At 39.2% G+C, this 15,282-nt stretch overlaps 1 protein-coding gene across 2 annotated transcripts; it reads left to right on the forward strand.

Annotated features, from left to right (window-relative positions):
- The first annotated feature begins 1,573 nt into the window (after positions 1-1,573).
- phf6 (PHD finger protein 6) lies at positions 1,574-14,884 on the forward strand. Of its 2 annotated transcripts, none has more exons than XM_008419709.3 (11): positions 1,574-1,720; positions 5,860-6,021; positions 6,325-6,426; positions 9,831-9,964; positions 10,097-10,143; positions 10,226-10,395; positions 10,480-10,623; positions 11,830-11,934; positions 12,028-12,161; positions 12,928-13,057; positions 14,076-14,884. In XM_008419709.3, the coding sequence occupies exons 2-10, from the start codon at positions 5,890-5,892 to the stop codon at positions 13,055-13,057; spliced, it is 1,098 nt and encodes a 365-aa protein (XP_008417931.1). In that variant the 5' UTR covers positions 1,574-1,720; positions 5,860-5,889; the 3' UTR covers positions 14,076-14,884. The 2 variants fall into 2 exon arrangements, with proteins under 2 accessions (XP_008417931.1, XP_008417933.1); XM_008419711.3 differs by having other exon boundaries at positions 10,229-10,395.
- The last annotated feature ends 398 nt before the right edge of the window (positions 14,885-15,282 follow it).

The following is a 15,282-nucleotide window of genomic DNA, read 5'->3' on the forward strand; positions in this document are numbered from 1 at the left end:
CTCACAGAGCGAGAAAGAGGAGCGAGAGACACAGAAAAAGACCTTTAAAAAAAGTAATTCGTTGGAGAAAACAAAAAAAAATTATTTCTTCAATTTCTTTCCAGCCAACTCTAAGCATAAAAAGAAGAAGAAAAAGAGGTTCCAGTGACTGAAGTAATGCTTAAAAATGAGTCAACATTAGAAAATACAAGAAGCTGGTTGGGTTCTTAAAATCAAAGCGATTTACATTCATTATAATTTATTTATATATTTCATATCAAACACCCTAACTGTAAGCTTCAGAAGAAAGGAAAGGTTTATACCTAAAAGTAAACTGCATCTAGGACAAAAACGTATGTTGGTACAAGAGCAGCCTGATAACTTAAAGATCGGCCTACATTTCTGTCTTCAGAGGCCGAATTTACTAAAAAATGTAAAAGTGAAGAAAACAAGCTGATTTACTGACAACATGCAGATAAAGCAAAGAACCACGACATATGGTTTCTATGCTGAATTAGACCCTGAAGTCTCAAAGACTTTGCTTATTAAGTCTGAAAATGTTTACGATAGACATTTATGTGGAAGATAACCAATGTGGTCAGAGCATTAAAACTATTCCTCCCGGATACGGTCTGATGGCGTGGCCCAGCAAAAATGATAGGTGTGATTTTGATTGAATGATGATGCAGAGAGAATTGAAGTTGCTGTTCTGCCAGGTTCATTTGTCAACTGCTAAACAAGAAAAAAACCGAAACCTGTGCGAGGATAATTGTTTTGAGATAGTAAAGTCCATGATTTAAAGAATTTACTGAAGCTCAAGATCGGGCAGTTGGGTTCAGCTGGCGGACAAAACTTAACAAAAATCTGGGTTTCAACACATTTTCATTTTGAAATGTTACTTTTCCGTAGCCATCTTTCTTGATCTTTGTTGAAATATTACAGCATTTTGACCTTTCGTATGAAAAATATTATGTGAACGGCTTGAATAATAGTTTTATCTCTAGGGTCATCAAGTCACTCAATAAATCTCTCTTTATTTATTTACCTAGAAGTTTGAAAAACAGCAGTATACCAAAGTACTTAACATATCACTCATAGGAACCATTTTGAGGACCACGGATCCAGGTCAAGCTGAATGTAAAGATGTCTGGAGTCCACAAAGTTGGACAAAGTTCACTTTTGGGGCATGTGTGCAATCATGGAAAAACAGTGGAAAAACAGAATGCTGATGTGTAAAACATAAGGTGTGATGAGACAAATCAAAGATAAAGCATGTGATTTAATATAAACAGAACATTAATATAAATATACAGATTTTTGTTCTTTAGAAAATTAAAGATGAGAAAATAGTTTGATAAATCAAAACATTTTTCCATATTTATCCAGACCTGAGAAGTACAGAAAACCAGAGCCAGAGCCACCTCTGGTTGGTCTGCTTGTGTTGTGTCGTTTTTGCTATTTTCCGTTTATGACTTAAAAAGCAGAACGAATAGTAATTGTTTACCACAACTAAATTACGACCTTTAACACAGCTCCACTTTTTTTTGAAAGCGTCGCAAAATACTCGACTTTTATTCTGAAAGGCAGAGCCGGAAATTGTGCTGTGCTGCGCCGCGGCTAGCTTCATGCTAGTGGGAAAAAGCACACAATCACTTCTGAAGGACGGAAAGAAACGCCGCCGTTGTCCGGAACATTTCCCCACGTTTTGTACCTGCTCAGCGCCATAAGATAAAATCAGCAGGTAAGAAGCGAGCTGTGTCTCCGCGGCTGGATGTTATCCTCTGTGCTCCGTGGCCTGGTGTCGGCTCAGGCCGTGCTGCTGGCGCTACAACACCGAGCTGCTCGCTTTGAACACGGACTCCACACGTATGGCGCTCTTTGCCTTCGAAACGGCTCGCAAAGACCCGCGCCTGTCATGATAATTTCCCACATTTAAAGGGAAATAAACGCAGTTTCTTCGGAGGGACTTCCAGAGGAGAAACTAATGTCGAACATACACATTTTCCTACCACCGACCTTTATTTTCCTGCATCATATACAGGCCTTGGGAGAACATTTCGGGGGTGCTGGAAATGTTCACAGAGAAAATAGTTTTCAGTTAAGGCTGTAGTTTGTTGGAGAAAAGAGTCACACGCCCCCTTTAATTCAAAACTTTGGAGGAGAAATTTAGAACACTTCTCATTTTCCTCGTTTTCTCCTCACTACAATTACTCAACGACACCCCGGTTTGTTACAAGACTGTTGCATGGGAACGTTTTAGAGAGCAGAGGCTGAAATAAAGATGACTATTTGTTGTTTACCCGGGGCTGTGTTCGTGTTTTCGCCGCTACTGTTGCCGCCGCAGTGAAAGCCTGGCCCTGCTATCATGGCTGTAATGGCTCTCAATCAAGGCGTCGCAGCACAGTGCTGTTTTGTTTTATATATATATATAAAAAAAATGCTACTTTTACTTATGGACTAGAACAGATTGAATTGATTCGTATTAATCCCCACTTCAATATAAATTCCTGAGGCTCTTCTGGGGAATCCGGACATCACGGCAGCGGAATTTAACAACACATCTGCAGGTTTGATGTGTTGCGTTCATGCAGTGAATGCTCTGCATGAGAATTTTTTTTTTTTAACTGCACTAATTAAAAAATAATAAAATAAAAAGGAGTAACGCATATTACATTTTTAAGCTACAACTCAGACTTTTTGTAAAATCATCCAACCTCCTTTTAGATGCAGCCTATCACTCATAAAATCATAAAAACCACATGTAAGAGTCAGTTGGCCCCCCCCAGCCCCAATTTGGTTGATAAAAGCCACCATTCAAAAGTCAAACTTCAAAGCACCCAAGTCTCTGGTGACGTCACATAAGGCAGCTGATCACAATTAATTTCATTCAATTTGTACTTAGATTTTTGTCTTATTTTTTTCCTTATTAAAAAAAAATAAAATCAAATTCCTTTTTCAGAAGAAGAGATCAAGCCAAAATCAATTAACAATTTTTGGAATTATATAAAAAAAAAAAACAACCTTGTAGGTCTGCCCTGGAAATGAATTAATTCAAATGTATTCTTAACAAACTACTATAACACAGAAGAGGAAAAATAAACACTTTTAAATGCAATAGGACATGAAACAATATCTGGGTTATCTTCACTTGATCTGCAGTTTAATTTAGATTGTTTTTCTTTATTTAAATGCATAATAACTAATAAGTCTCACCATTTTCTGCCCGTAAGCACATCAACTACAATTATGTGCTCTTATTTTTTTTTTAGTTTGATTTAAAAATCAGATAATAGACATATGATTTTGGTGCATAAACATTGACAGTCTTGTAATTGTTTCGCTTTCTGTTGCGTTCAAAATCTCTACCTCAATGGACCCCCAACGCATATTAATGTTTTTATATTTTCATTTTCTATGTATTGTGTAAACCTATCATAACCAGCAGGTCAAAACAGCAGAATAACTGAAACGCCAAGAAACGTTTCACTGGTAGATTGCTACATTTCTCCTTAACCCTGATTTGTTTTTATTCTTTATTAAACTAATAAACATGCATGCTGTTTCTCTATTATTATTTGCTGCTGATTTATTTTAAAAAACAGGAAAAAATTTAAATATTTCTATTTAAGTCACTGATCAAAATCAGAGTCATTTTAGTTAAAATTGGCCAAATCAGATGTTTTGTTTGGCGTCTTTTTTTCACTAAAACCATCTGATCAGCTCGGCTCTTGTACCTCTCGTGATGTCATCGACCCCCGGTCCGCTCAAATCGGAATTTGCTTGATTTACTTTGCGAAATCCTCCAGTTGAAATCTTTACTCGATTGCTCAGCTGTGTTTGTCTTGTTCCGGTGAATGTTTGGTGTGTTATTTTGCGTGATTTAAAAAAAAAAAGAAAATAACCACTGTATAGCATCTTTAAGAAGATGATGTTGTAAAGACTGCAAGTATGACACAGCAGTTCAGCTCCCCTACCCCCAAAACATATTTCAGTTCTCCCACACGGATGCATGGTTTTAGAAACGAGGCAGATGAAATGTGGAAGAACGCTCATGTCGAGTGCAAAACAAGCTGCATGTCGCATCATTTTCTGAAATGTGGGGGTTCCTGCCGTGGCACTAAACCAAAATGTAACCTGCGTCTTCCCGAGTCATGCATCTGCCGATTTACCGTCCACGCTTTGTTGTCATTTCTGTAGCAGCGCGGAGGCTACAGTCGTGTTTCCATTCACAAAAGTGTCTCCTAAAATTCAGCAGAAACGTTGACGACCTCTGGCTGCGGCACATTAGAAAAGTTTTATGTCCTCCTCTTAGACGATGAACGTCTACATCACCAGGCTGTTAGAAGCTCATCCATATTTCAGCCGGATCCGCCATCATGTCCCGTCCCGCGTTTGATCCATCCGAGGCTGTGCTGAGCTAAACTTGGTGGTTCTCGCACACAGAGCGGCTCTGTTGTTGCCTCCAGCGCTTCATTTCAAAGTTATTTAACTGCCGGTTGAGCCAAAGTTTAGTTCCCGGATGTTTCTGGGGTCGCTTCTCCTGTCTGAAGGGTTTTATTTGTGATTCTGTAATACTTGTATAACTTTTTACACTGATTTAAAAAAAAAGATTTATTTGTCTTTCCGAGTAGAGAAGAAATTTCAAATCCTACAGGAGTGTTCAGCATGCAAGCTAATCGATTAGCTATATATTTAATGACAGCAGTCACAGTTGAACAGATTGGCTGTAGACATTTACCTTTTAAAAAAAAGGAAACTATTCTAAAGAGCCTGAATATTGCTGACGGCGCCGGCCACGTTTATTGACACTGCTGGTAAAGATGACCACAAAACCTTATAAATACATTTTTTTAAAGCAGTAGTTTATGGTCACAGAAAAAGTTTAGGAAGTTAAAACCTTTGAGTACATTTATTCAAGACGGGTCGTAATCCTATGTTTGTAAATAATTGTTTTTCACAAAATCACTGGTGACATAGTTACTAGCACTGCTAACAATCCCTTTATAGCAAGTTTAACTGAAACATTTCTTTTTGTTGAGCTTTTTTAAGTTAACAGTTTCTATGAATTTTGAATGAAATGTACTTTGAGTTTTCCCAGGATTTATACAAGATGTAACATAGATAATTGTTTATTTTAGCCAAGGTTCGCTAGGCTGGGAGAACATCTATAGTCCGGCTGCCATTACACGCAGTGGAAAGGGAAAAAAAAAATCTGGGCCATAATCTGGGTTCTGGCCCATATAACGTAAAACTGAAATGATTAATTGTGATTAATCGATTATTGAATAAATTGTCAACTAATTTAGCAATTGAGTAATTGCTAACTGGAGTATACAGACTCAAAAAAAAAGTCAATTTTGTACAAATTCCCAACCTATTCAGAGCAGTGATTGAGTCAAAGCTGCACAAAAACCAAATACAGTTTGCATTTAAGATAAAAACACATTTGTTGTCTGTAAATATGTTTTAGCCAAGAGGAATAACTTCAGCTTTAATTTTTCTTATTTACAAAAGGAATTGGGATTATTTATTGTATTATCTAAAATTGTGTAAATCGACATAATAATTGATTAATCGACTCAGATGATCGATAGTTGCCGCTCCAATAAACAGTTGACATTACAGTGCTGCAATCAAAGAATGAAATTGAAGGTCTCGTTCACATGAAAACTTCCACCAAATGTGACGAATTGAAATGAGATGGATAAAAGAGAAACGTGCAGTAATGCGATTTGTGTCATCTCACAGTGAGTGAGAATTGATTTCTTAACTCCTCTTAATCATCATCCTTTTTTTTTTTCCTTCTTATTGGACGACGTTCTCGTGTTTCCACCTTCACGCCCCTGATGGGTTTCTAATTGTCCTCTTCTTTTTAATCAGAGTCTCTGCGGAGCGTCGGAAGCTTTGGCAATGTCCGGACAGAGGAGAGGAGCCGCAGCACGGCTGCCCAAATGTGCCTTCTGCAAGAGCAGCCGGGACAAGGAGTGCGGCCAGCTGCTGCTGTCCGACAGCCAGAAGGTGGCAGCCCACCACAAGTGCATGGTGAGAGGAGCTCCTTGTTTTCAACTTTTACTGCCTCGCGTCCCTCAAACGCGCGCGTCTTCTTTCCAAAACCCTCCCACCGACCCACTCTGTATGTCAGAGAAATAAACATTACAGCCTAAATAGAGCCATTATTTCTGTCTGACTCGTGTTAGAAACTGACTCTATGGTTAACTCTGTACGTCCTAAATATAAGCCAGGATGTCCTTCTACTCCAAAAAAAGAAATAAACCCAAAGCTATCCAACAAATATTTCAGATTTAAAAGACAAGACATGAAATGTTCCGTTTCTCCTCTCTACAGCTTTTCTCTTCGGCTCTGGTCACGTCACACTCCGACAACGAAAACATCGGAGGGTTTTCCGTCGATGATGTAAAAAAGGAGATCAAGAGGGGAAGCAAACTGGTGAGCTCCCACTTTCTCGCTGTTGCATAATGGTAATCGCTGCTCCACAGAGATGTTATCTGGAAGCAGGCTTCAAGTTTTCCGTATTCCTCCATCCATCATCATCTTCTTCTTTTGTGTGCGTGTTGAATTTCATAGCAAATGTTCATACTTAAATTAGCCAAGAAAAGACTCAGAGTCTTGACATTTAAGTCTGAAGAGTGTGGGACTTTAACTTTATTAAAACGCATATGAATCCTGATTATTATTATTATTATTATTTTTTTTTTTTGCTGTTTGATGGCAGAATGGATCAGCGCTGCAGAGATTTAAGTAACTTGTGCACAGGGCTCAGTGGGGACACCTCATGGGTCCAATCAGAGAGAAAAACAAACATGTGTGTCCAGAGATAATTTGTTCACCTCGGGGGTTGGGGGAGGCTTGCTGGAGCCATCAAAACTCAGATGTTATTTGTTTTTATAAGTTTTGGCGTGGCTCTCCTTAACTCATGCCAACAGCATGATGCATTGCTCCCTCCTGTGTGTGAGGGCCAGGGGAGAAAACCAAGATGCAAAAATTGCTGAGTTGCAGTTCCTGAATGAGCTAGAGACGCACCGATCAGTTTTTATTAGGGCTGCACCGATTGCAGTTTTCTGGCCGATCGCCGATTACCGATCTTTTTTTTTTCTCCAACATTATCTTTATTGGTTTTACAGAAATGTTTTCAATAATATACAGGACATAAGTGTGCTCTCATATCAAAGGAAAAAAGGGTAGTAAAATTATTGTCCAGCATTCAACTTATCTTTCCTTGCCAGTCAAGACATTGAGATCTCTTAGAGCAGCACTATTGCATACAGAGTGTATAAGAAAAGAAAATCAACTCCATTAACCCCAACCCCCCCTTACAACCCTGAGAAAAAACAACAATTACAGTAACAACAGTTTCCCTATTTTCAGGAGTTATCCCAAATTATTGTCGATTACCGATCTTTTAAAAAGCCTAACTTACCGATTCTGATTTTGTCCGATACCTTTTTTTTTTTGTCTGAAATGTTGCTCAATTTATCAGGAAAGTTGCTGAATTGGTAACAATGGGGTAACTGTTGTTAACTGTAAATGTGCAGACATGCCCTGGTCAGCCGGTTTGTCAGTCAGATTTCTCTCACGGGAGAAAAGAAAAGCAAAGTGGTTGATTTTTAGACTTTTGTCAAGGTTGATAACATCTGTGGATAAGATCAGCTTCACATGTAAAAATCGGCCAATCATTAAGTGAATGTTTCACATTTTTTCAAATTTTTGGATAATACATTTTTGAAAAATTGAGTTATTCAGTCTGATCTACAGCAAACCAAGGAGTGGTGAAAAATGAAAAATAAAGTCAATATTTTTCAAAAATGAAATCTTTGTAAACATAAAATTCAATTAATGGATAAAATCAATTTATCGTCCCAAAAAACAACAACATGCAATCAACCAAAATCCGAATCCTCAGACTTTTTAAATAATCGTTGATCAGCCGGAAAACTGCAGCCGGTGCACCTCTGACCTGTACACCGTTCTTGTTGCTGAAAATAGACTTTCCTGACCTGCCGAACAGAAAACAATCAACCCCAGAATATTTCAAATGTGACGCCTTTTTATTTTAACAACACAAATATTTGAGACCCTTTTTTTTGGTTCAGGTGTGTAGTGAGTTCTGAGCCCCTTTCTACATAAATCCAACACCTGCAAAACATTTGGAGGCCACTGCCCTCGACATTGTTGATCCTTTACGCTCAGATTTTTAAGAAATTGAATTGTCCTTGAGAGACCAGTCATGACCGGTATTTAAATTTAATTGGGATCATCAGAGTATGTATGAATTAGAATTTTAAGGTCAAGAAGAAAACGTTTTACTTTCTGCCTTCCTGTTACATGTTGATCTCTCTCTTGCCCTCCTGCAGCCATAAATGAACTGCAGACATGTCTTTTCTTCTACAACAATTTCTTGTAAATAGCTTCTTACACCTCTTTTCATTTTCTAAATTTATTTTTAAACATCCTGCTGATGCGAAAAATGGCTAAACTTGAGTTTTCATCGTCTTCACTTACAGCATCAACACCAAAGAGTGGCATTGTCAGCCCAGCCTATTAGCATTTAACATGTTGCGTTCAGTGACTGGGGTCGAGATGGTTCTGTTGGGTCTCGAACAGACCGGCTGAGCTGAAATCCTCTCCTGTCTCTAGCCAGTCTCTAAGATGAAGATAAAACCCTCTGAACTCTGAGAAACATTACAAACCCAAACCGTCTTTTTCAAGGCTGCACTTTGAAAGGTTTTGCCACCAGCCAACATCAAACTTGGTGCAACTTTATCTGATTCCTGCAGTGATTCCAAAGCAGCAACTTTGTGTAAAACAGGATCGTTCTGGAAGTTTTGTGTTCTCAGTGTTATGCTCCAACTTATTCCTTTTTTCTCCTCTCCAAAATCTGGATTTAATCCTCGAATAACAAAATAACAATATGTTGACTTGCTTTCTGATGTTTGTCCAATACCATTTTTTTCTCCCTGTGAAATGCTTTTATTTTCTTTCAGAACAAGGAGTCTTGAGGTCTTGCTTTTATTTTTCCACAATGAAATTTTCTTTGTAAAAGCTCGCCTTGGCCTTTGGTTATCAATAAGAGTTGATTTAACATTCTTGTGGAGTCGAATTTACTTGGTGGGAAAAAATATATATTTAGCTTCTTGACACTTCACAGTTTTTTCATGCCTAAAGTCAGACTCAGTTTGTATGTCGTTCGATATCAGTGATGCTTTTTCTTTAAAGCCAAATTCCCCTTCAGGAACATAGTTGGTATTCGAATGTGGGCTTTCTCTGGAGAGAAATTATTTATTTAAACTTTCCGTCACTAACTGCATTTCCATTACAAATCTTTGTCTACATTCTGCTAATGTCGAAAAAAAAACTATTTTGCAATTGCGGTGTTTCTATTAAATAAAAAAATAACCTCAAAATCACACTTTAATTAACTTGTTCACATGATAAGTCATTAAAGATCAAGGCAAGATCTGCATTGGTGTAACAAGACCTTTATACGTGGGAGCGACTGTATAAGTGGGGTTTTGGTTAAATTATATTTGGCAGTTGTTCAGAAGAGCTTTGGAGTCGACACGTTCTGGTGGAGTCCGAAAAAAACCCAAACTATATACCATCGTCTTTGTCGCTTTCGCCAGTAGTAACAACTGGCTGTCGATCACTCTTGTGACACGAAAAGTTGCAGTTTTGTGAAATTCATCTATAACGACACGGCTGAAAAACCACTTCATCCCAGCACAACTTTTTATTGAAAAACAAAACTGCTGTAGCTACATGTCGGATGTTGGCTTTCGTTAAAGTCGTCCCTCTTTGAGCCTCAGCCGTATCTCTGCTTCCCTCCTCTTCAGATGTGCTCCTCGTGTCACCGGCCGGGCGCAACCATCGGCTGCGACGTCAAGACGTGCCGGAGGACGTATCACTATTTCTGCGCGGTGAACGACAAAGCCCAGATCAAAGAGAACCCGTCGCAGGGGATTTATCTGTGAGTTTAGTTCTGAACATTTTATCACCCCCCCCCCCCCCCCCCCCCCCCCCCCCCCCCCCGCAGCCACTTAAGCAGATTGTTATTCCTTTGGTGGGTTCACTTCACCTAATCTCTTCTTTGTGTTCGCAGCGTTTACTGTCGCAAACATCGGGATGCGTCTCAGGATGATATCCAAGGTGAACAAGAGTTCGCTCTCTGCGACATGTCGAATCTATCCAGAGCTACTAGATTCTAAGCGTTTTATTGGGAATGTTTCAGCAGATGCAGAAGAGGAAGGCGTGGCCAACGACTCGGACTCGTCGCCTCCGCAGAGTCGAGGCAGGGGCAGATTCGAGAAAAGTCGAGCTAAGGTGACATCCCGCGGCCAGTCGGAAGAAACCCGCTCCACTTCCTCCTCGCAGGCTGCCGACGAGGAGAGCTCCTCCCATGTAAATGCACTCACCGGTCGAAAACCGATTTGTTTCGGTGCGCGTGAGCTCAATTCACGGTTTGACCGGTGTGCCGTGTTTCAGCGGGACAGGTCACCGCTCCGAGCCAGCCTGGGAGACGCCGGCCAGCGCTGCGGCTTCTGCCACGCAGGCGACGAGGAAAACGAAACGAGAGGCGTGCTGCATACGGATAACTCCAAGAAAGTGGCCGCACACTACAAGTGCATGGTAGGATCGGTCGTTCAGCCTCAGGATATGCTTACACTGCCAATAGGAGCTTTATGTGATAGTCTAATATGGAGTTTCTCAATTATTTTATGTCATACCCATAGGGGTTATCTTTTTTTTTCACGTCTTTCGTCTCTTTTTATGGTTTTGTGTCTCAAACAATTTCCAAGTTCAATTTAGTAATAAAAACCTGTGATGTGCATTTCCAGACTTAATACAGTAACACATTTTAAAACAGCAAAAACTGGCTACTTGTCAGCTTCTTGAGCTTATTCTTTTTCTAAAGGTTTATAGCTCCTTAACATTTTCTGTGCAAAATTTGCAACAATATTGTTCATAACAGATGCCTATCTATCTATCTATCTATCTATCTATCTATCTATCTATCTATCTATCTATCTATCTATCTATCTATCTATCTATCTATCTATCTATCTATCTATCTATCTATCTATCTATTGATTTTACAAATTATTTTGAGCTTTGAAACTATTGTTTAAACGTCTGAATCCGCTTCTAAGAAAAAAAACATGGACTTGCTGAGCTGTTCCCGTCAGATCTAGATAATTCTATCAAAAGGTTTTTAAAGACGTACTTTTTCGTCTTTATTCTTCGATAGTATAGATATTCTTGTAATGTGAGTTTGCTCTCGTATAATTACTACTTTATTCTTGTATTTTAAAAAATGATCGTAGTTCGGCCGTAATACTCCGTCATAATTGCTTTACTAACCTCTGTCGCCATTTTTCTTTGTTTTTCACGAGCCTCTTCATCTCTCCTGATATTTCAAAACATACTGTATCCTCCTCCGTCAGCTCCGTTTACATCAGTGTTTCTGTCTCAGCTACTTCTATTGGCTTGACCGGCAGCCTGTTGATTAATTTGAACACTGCTGCCACCTAGTGACTGGAAGCTTATTTTTTAATCAGTCAGGTAAGAATAACGGCAATATAATAAAGCCCCCCCTGCTTCTCACATACTTGTTTAATATGTAGTTGGGCATGTTTGGGAGCTTAAAGGACATGATTCAAGATTTTATTCATAAGTAAAGGTCCTTTTCTTTCCTCTTTACAATTATGCACTACTTTGTCAAGCATGTCAAATCCTTCTAAAACACGTCGACGTTCATAGTTGAAGAAATTCAAGGAACGAGACTATGCTGTCAGGGTTCACTGCGCATTTCTCAAGATCTCTGATGTGTTGCAGCTTTTCTCGTCGGGGACGGTGCAGCTGACGACTACGTCGCGGGCCGAGTTTGGCAACTTTGACGTAAAAACGGTCATCCAGGAAATCAAGAGAGGCAAAAGAATGGTGGGAACATTCATGCAAAATCAGGCTTTTGAGTTTGACGCTGACTGCTTTGCCTGACTTACTTTAGCATTCACTTTTGTTTTGTTTTTCCAGAAATGCACACTGTGTAGTCAGCTGGGTGCTACTATTGGGTGTGAAATTAAAGCCTGTGTGAAGACCTACCACTACCACTGTGGGCTACAGGACAAGGCAAAGTACATAGAAAACATGGCCCGTGGCATTTACAAGTGAGCTCAACATTTAATGTGACAGCAAAAGCGTCGAATGTTTTGCTTTTGAATTTTCTGTAAAATTATCAAGAGAAATTTCTGGGTGACTTCCTAGTGAATGCAGAGTTATTTCTGTCAGCATAATTTAAAAAAAACCAAATACTAAAATTATTTATTGCAAAACTCATTACTTTTTTTTTTCATAAACTGAATCTTGATGTCACGTTCCCCCCCACCCCCCACAAAATCTTCCCAAAATCTGCATCAATGCAAGACAAATTGATTTCAAAAGACGCACAGCTATAATTTGTGAATGCAGATTCAAACACTGTAGGTAGTTTTACAACAATTCTTTGTCACTTTAATAAGTGTCCTAAGTTAATAAAAAAGGATTTGAAAGCAACTTGAATGTATTTTATACCAAATGTAAATTGCTGGTAGCAGTGTGAGTCTTCCCGTTTCCTGATGTAGCTCTGTATGTTTTTTAGTTACTATTTATAGTTACTTCTTACATAGTGAAGATGAAACAGGTTTAGAGCTTTAAAACCACTTGGCCTCATCCACATCTGATTCTGAGATATGTTTATTTCCATTTTATTGTAAAGCAAAAAAAAAAATAGACGCTGCAAAAATAAGATCAAAACGGTTCTAACAGCTTCTGCTCTTGATTGTATCCCTGATGATAAACAGCGTTTCAATGGTAGTTAATAAAACTTGAAGTATTGTCCTTTCCTTTTTCTGTTTTTTAAACGCAGCTTTTTTTGTGCTTCCGTTTCGTTCTTAGACTCTACTGCAAGAACCACAGCGGGAACGAGGAGCGGGACGAGGAGGACGAGGAGCGAGAGAACCGTAGCAGAGAGAGGGCAGCGATCGACCATGGAGGAACACCGGCGACGCAAGTAAACGGCAACTAGGTGGGGCAAAACGCACAGAAATACAAGGCGCCGCTCTGCACAGCAGAACGTCTTTTGAGATTTTATTCCTTCAAAAAGCGCAAGTCACACACAAACAGCGACATGTGCGAAGTGTTTATTTTTGTTGTTTTTGTTGACTATGAGCCACAGCTAGAATGCGTGAAGTCATTCTTGAAACGGAAACATCACCAGCATGGGTTAAGGAGAAGAACTGGATTTGTTACTCAGTGGTCCAAAAATCCAGATTAAAGTAAAGTTTGAATTTCATTTGGAAATAAAGATCCCAGAATCTGGAGAGGACGAAGTGGAGAGGCAACGGATCCACGTTGCTTGAAATCCAGTGTGAAATTTCCACAGTGGGCGATGATGCGGTGACCAAATGTTGGTCCACTCTGCTTTGTGACGTTCAGACAGTTTACTACAATTAAACCATGAATGTCAGATTCCTGCCTGCCATTTTTTTATTTTTATTTTCCATCTTATTTGAGAGAGAGAGAGAGAGAGAGAGACCTTAGCTCGCTGTGAGAGGTTGAGCGACTAAAGTTTTTCTTCAGCCTACATCCCCCAGAATCCTTTTTCTTTTTTTGCTTATTCTTAGTCTTTTTTTATTTTGCTTTTGCTTTATTTTTAAACTTGTTTAATCTTTATCTATTTGGTGTGTTTTCTCTTAAAGTGTGTTTATTTTTGACTTCTTTGTATAAGCACTTTGAGTTGTCTTCAGCTGAAATGTGCTATATTAATAAAGTTTCCCTGACTTGCCTACAGGCTGTCCTGTCGTCCTGACTGAGCATCAGCTGTACATATTTTTTGATTAGCTGACATTTCTGTATTTAAAAAAAAGGTTGTTCTTGTGTTATACTCACAGTTTCTGAGGAACTTTAAACCAATAATCATCAAAGTGATCTGAAGTAAATGCTTAAAATATATCACTACGTAATGAATTTGTATAATGGGCTTCATTTTTTTCCCCTCTTCTAACCTAAGTTTTAACATGTGATATTTTTGTCTGTCCTTGCAGGTTTGTGACGTGGAGAGAAGCTGAAGAACGTTTTTATACTAAATTTTAGCCTACTCACACAGTCATGGTCCAGGAGCTCCCTTTGGCCTCCCACGTGATTTCTCTTTTCTTTGTTCTTTTATACATTTCCCAGTAAAAAGGATATAACGTTCCAACGTGCACCAAGTGTCGTCTTTATGAGAACCTGTCTGGAGTCGGCTGGGTACTTGTCGCAGATCAGTGTCACCCTGTTGAACACTGGACCTTCAGAGCGGGATGAAAAGCAGTGGGCTAATCTTTCTGCAGATTGGTCATCATGGGGTGCAGATTAAAGGCATTAGTATGAACAGATGGACTGTCACTTTTTGCCCCCTCCCGCGCTCTCATCCCCCAGATTACACGAACCACACTCATGGAAAGGCGAGACTTCTTCCTGCCTCCGTTGGACTCACTTTTAAGAGGGGTCTGTTTACTAGTCTTTCTGAAGTTGTGCAGTTTGATTACCTTGTTTCTGATACCATGTCTTAAGAAGTACTCTTCATGTTAGCCTTTCTTTCTTGATAATGTAATATTTTGCTACCATACTCCCGATCATCAGTACATTTGAATATCCGGATTTCAGACGGCGACGAGCTTTGCCAGCATGCACTTGGATTTTTCCCACTGTTAAAGGTGGTGTTTATTTTCGTTCTGTTTTTTTATCTGGTTGCTAAAGGGCAGCGTAGAGCTCTTTAGGGGAAGGCGGGCGGACCTTGTTTTGGTGTACTGTTTACTTGTAACTCAAATGTATTCATGGATGATTGGAATAGAAAATATTTTGTTTTACACATTGTCGGCTGAGCCGGGTCTTCATTTTCAGTCTTTGTACAGTTTCCTGGGAAAGCGGCCGCTGCACCACCATATTTCTGTACACTACAGTAGTGTAACTATTTCTCGCATCGTAATGTGAAAGCTGAATATTCAAGAGTTTATACTGTACCACTTTTTACACTGCATTCCTCAACTTTTGATAAATCAGTATATAGTTAGCACAAAGAGTTTTTATGGTTACATTCAGAAGTCAAGGTTTTTCTGCAAGGTCCTAAACAAAACCAAATCTTGAAGTTCATTATCTTAATTTTAGGCATTAAAAAAATCTTAATTATACCCAAATCTTCCACACCAGACCTTAAAGGTGACAGATTATGCATTTTTGAACAGGTTATGATTGGTCTATGGGTACACAAAA

The sequence above is a fragment of the Poecilia reticulata genome, chromosome 10 (assembly GCF_904066995.2).
Source record: "Poecilia reticulata chromosome 10, P_reticulata-male-v2, whole genome shotgun sequence".
Classification (NCBI taxonomy): Eukaryota; Metazoa; Chordata; class Actinopteri; order Cyprinodontiformes; family Poeciliidae; genus Poecilia; species Poecilia reticulata.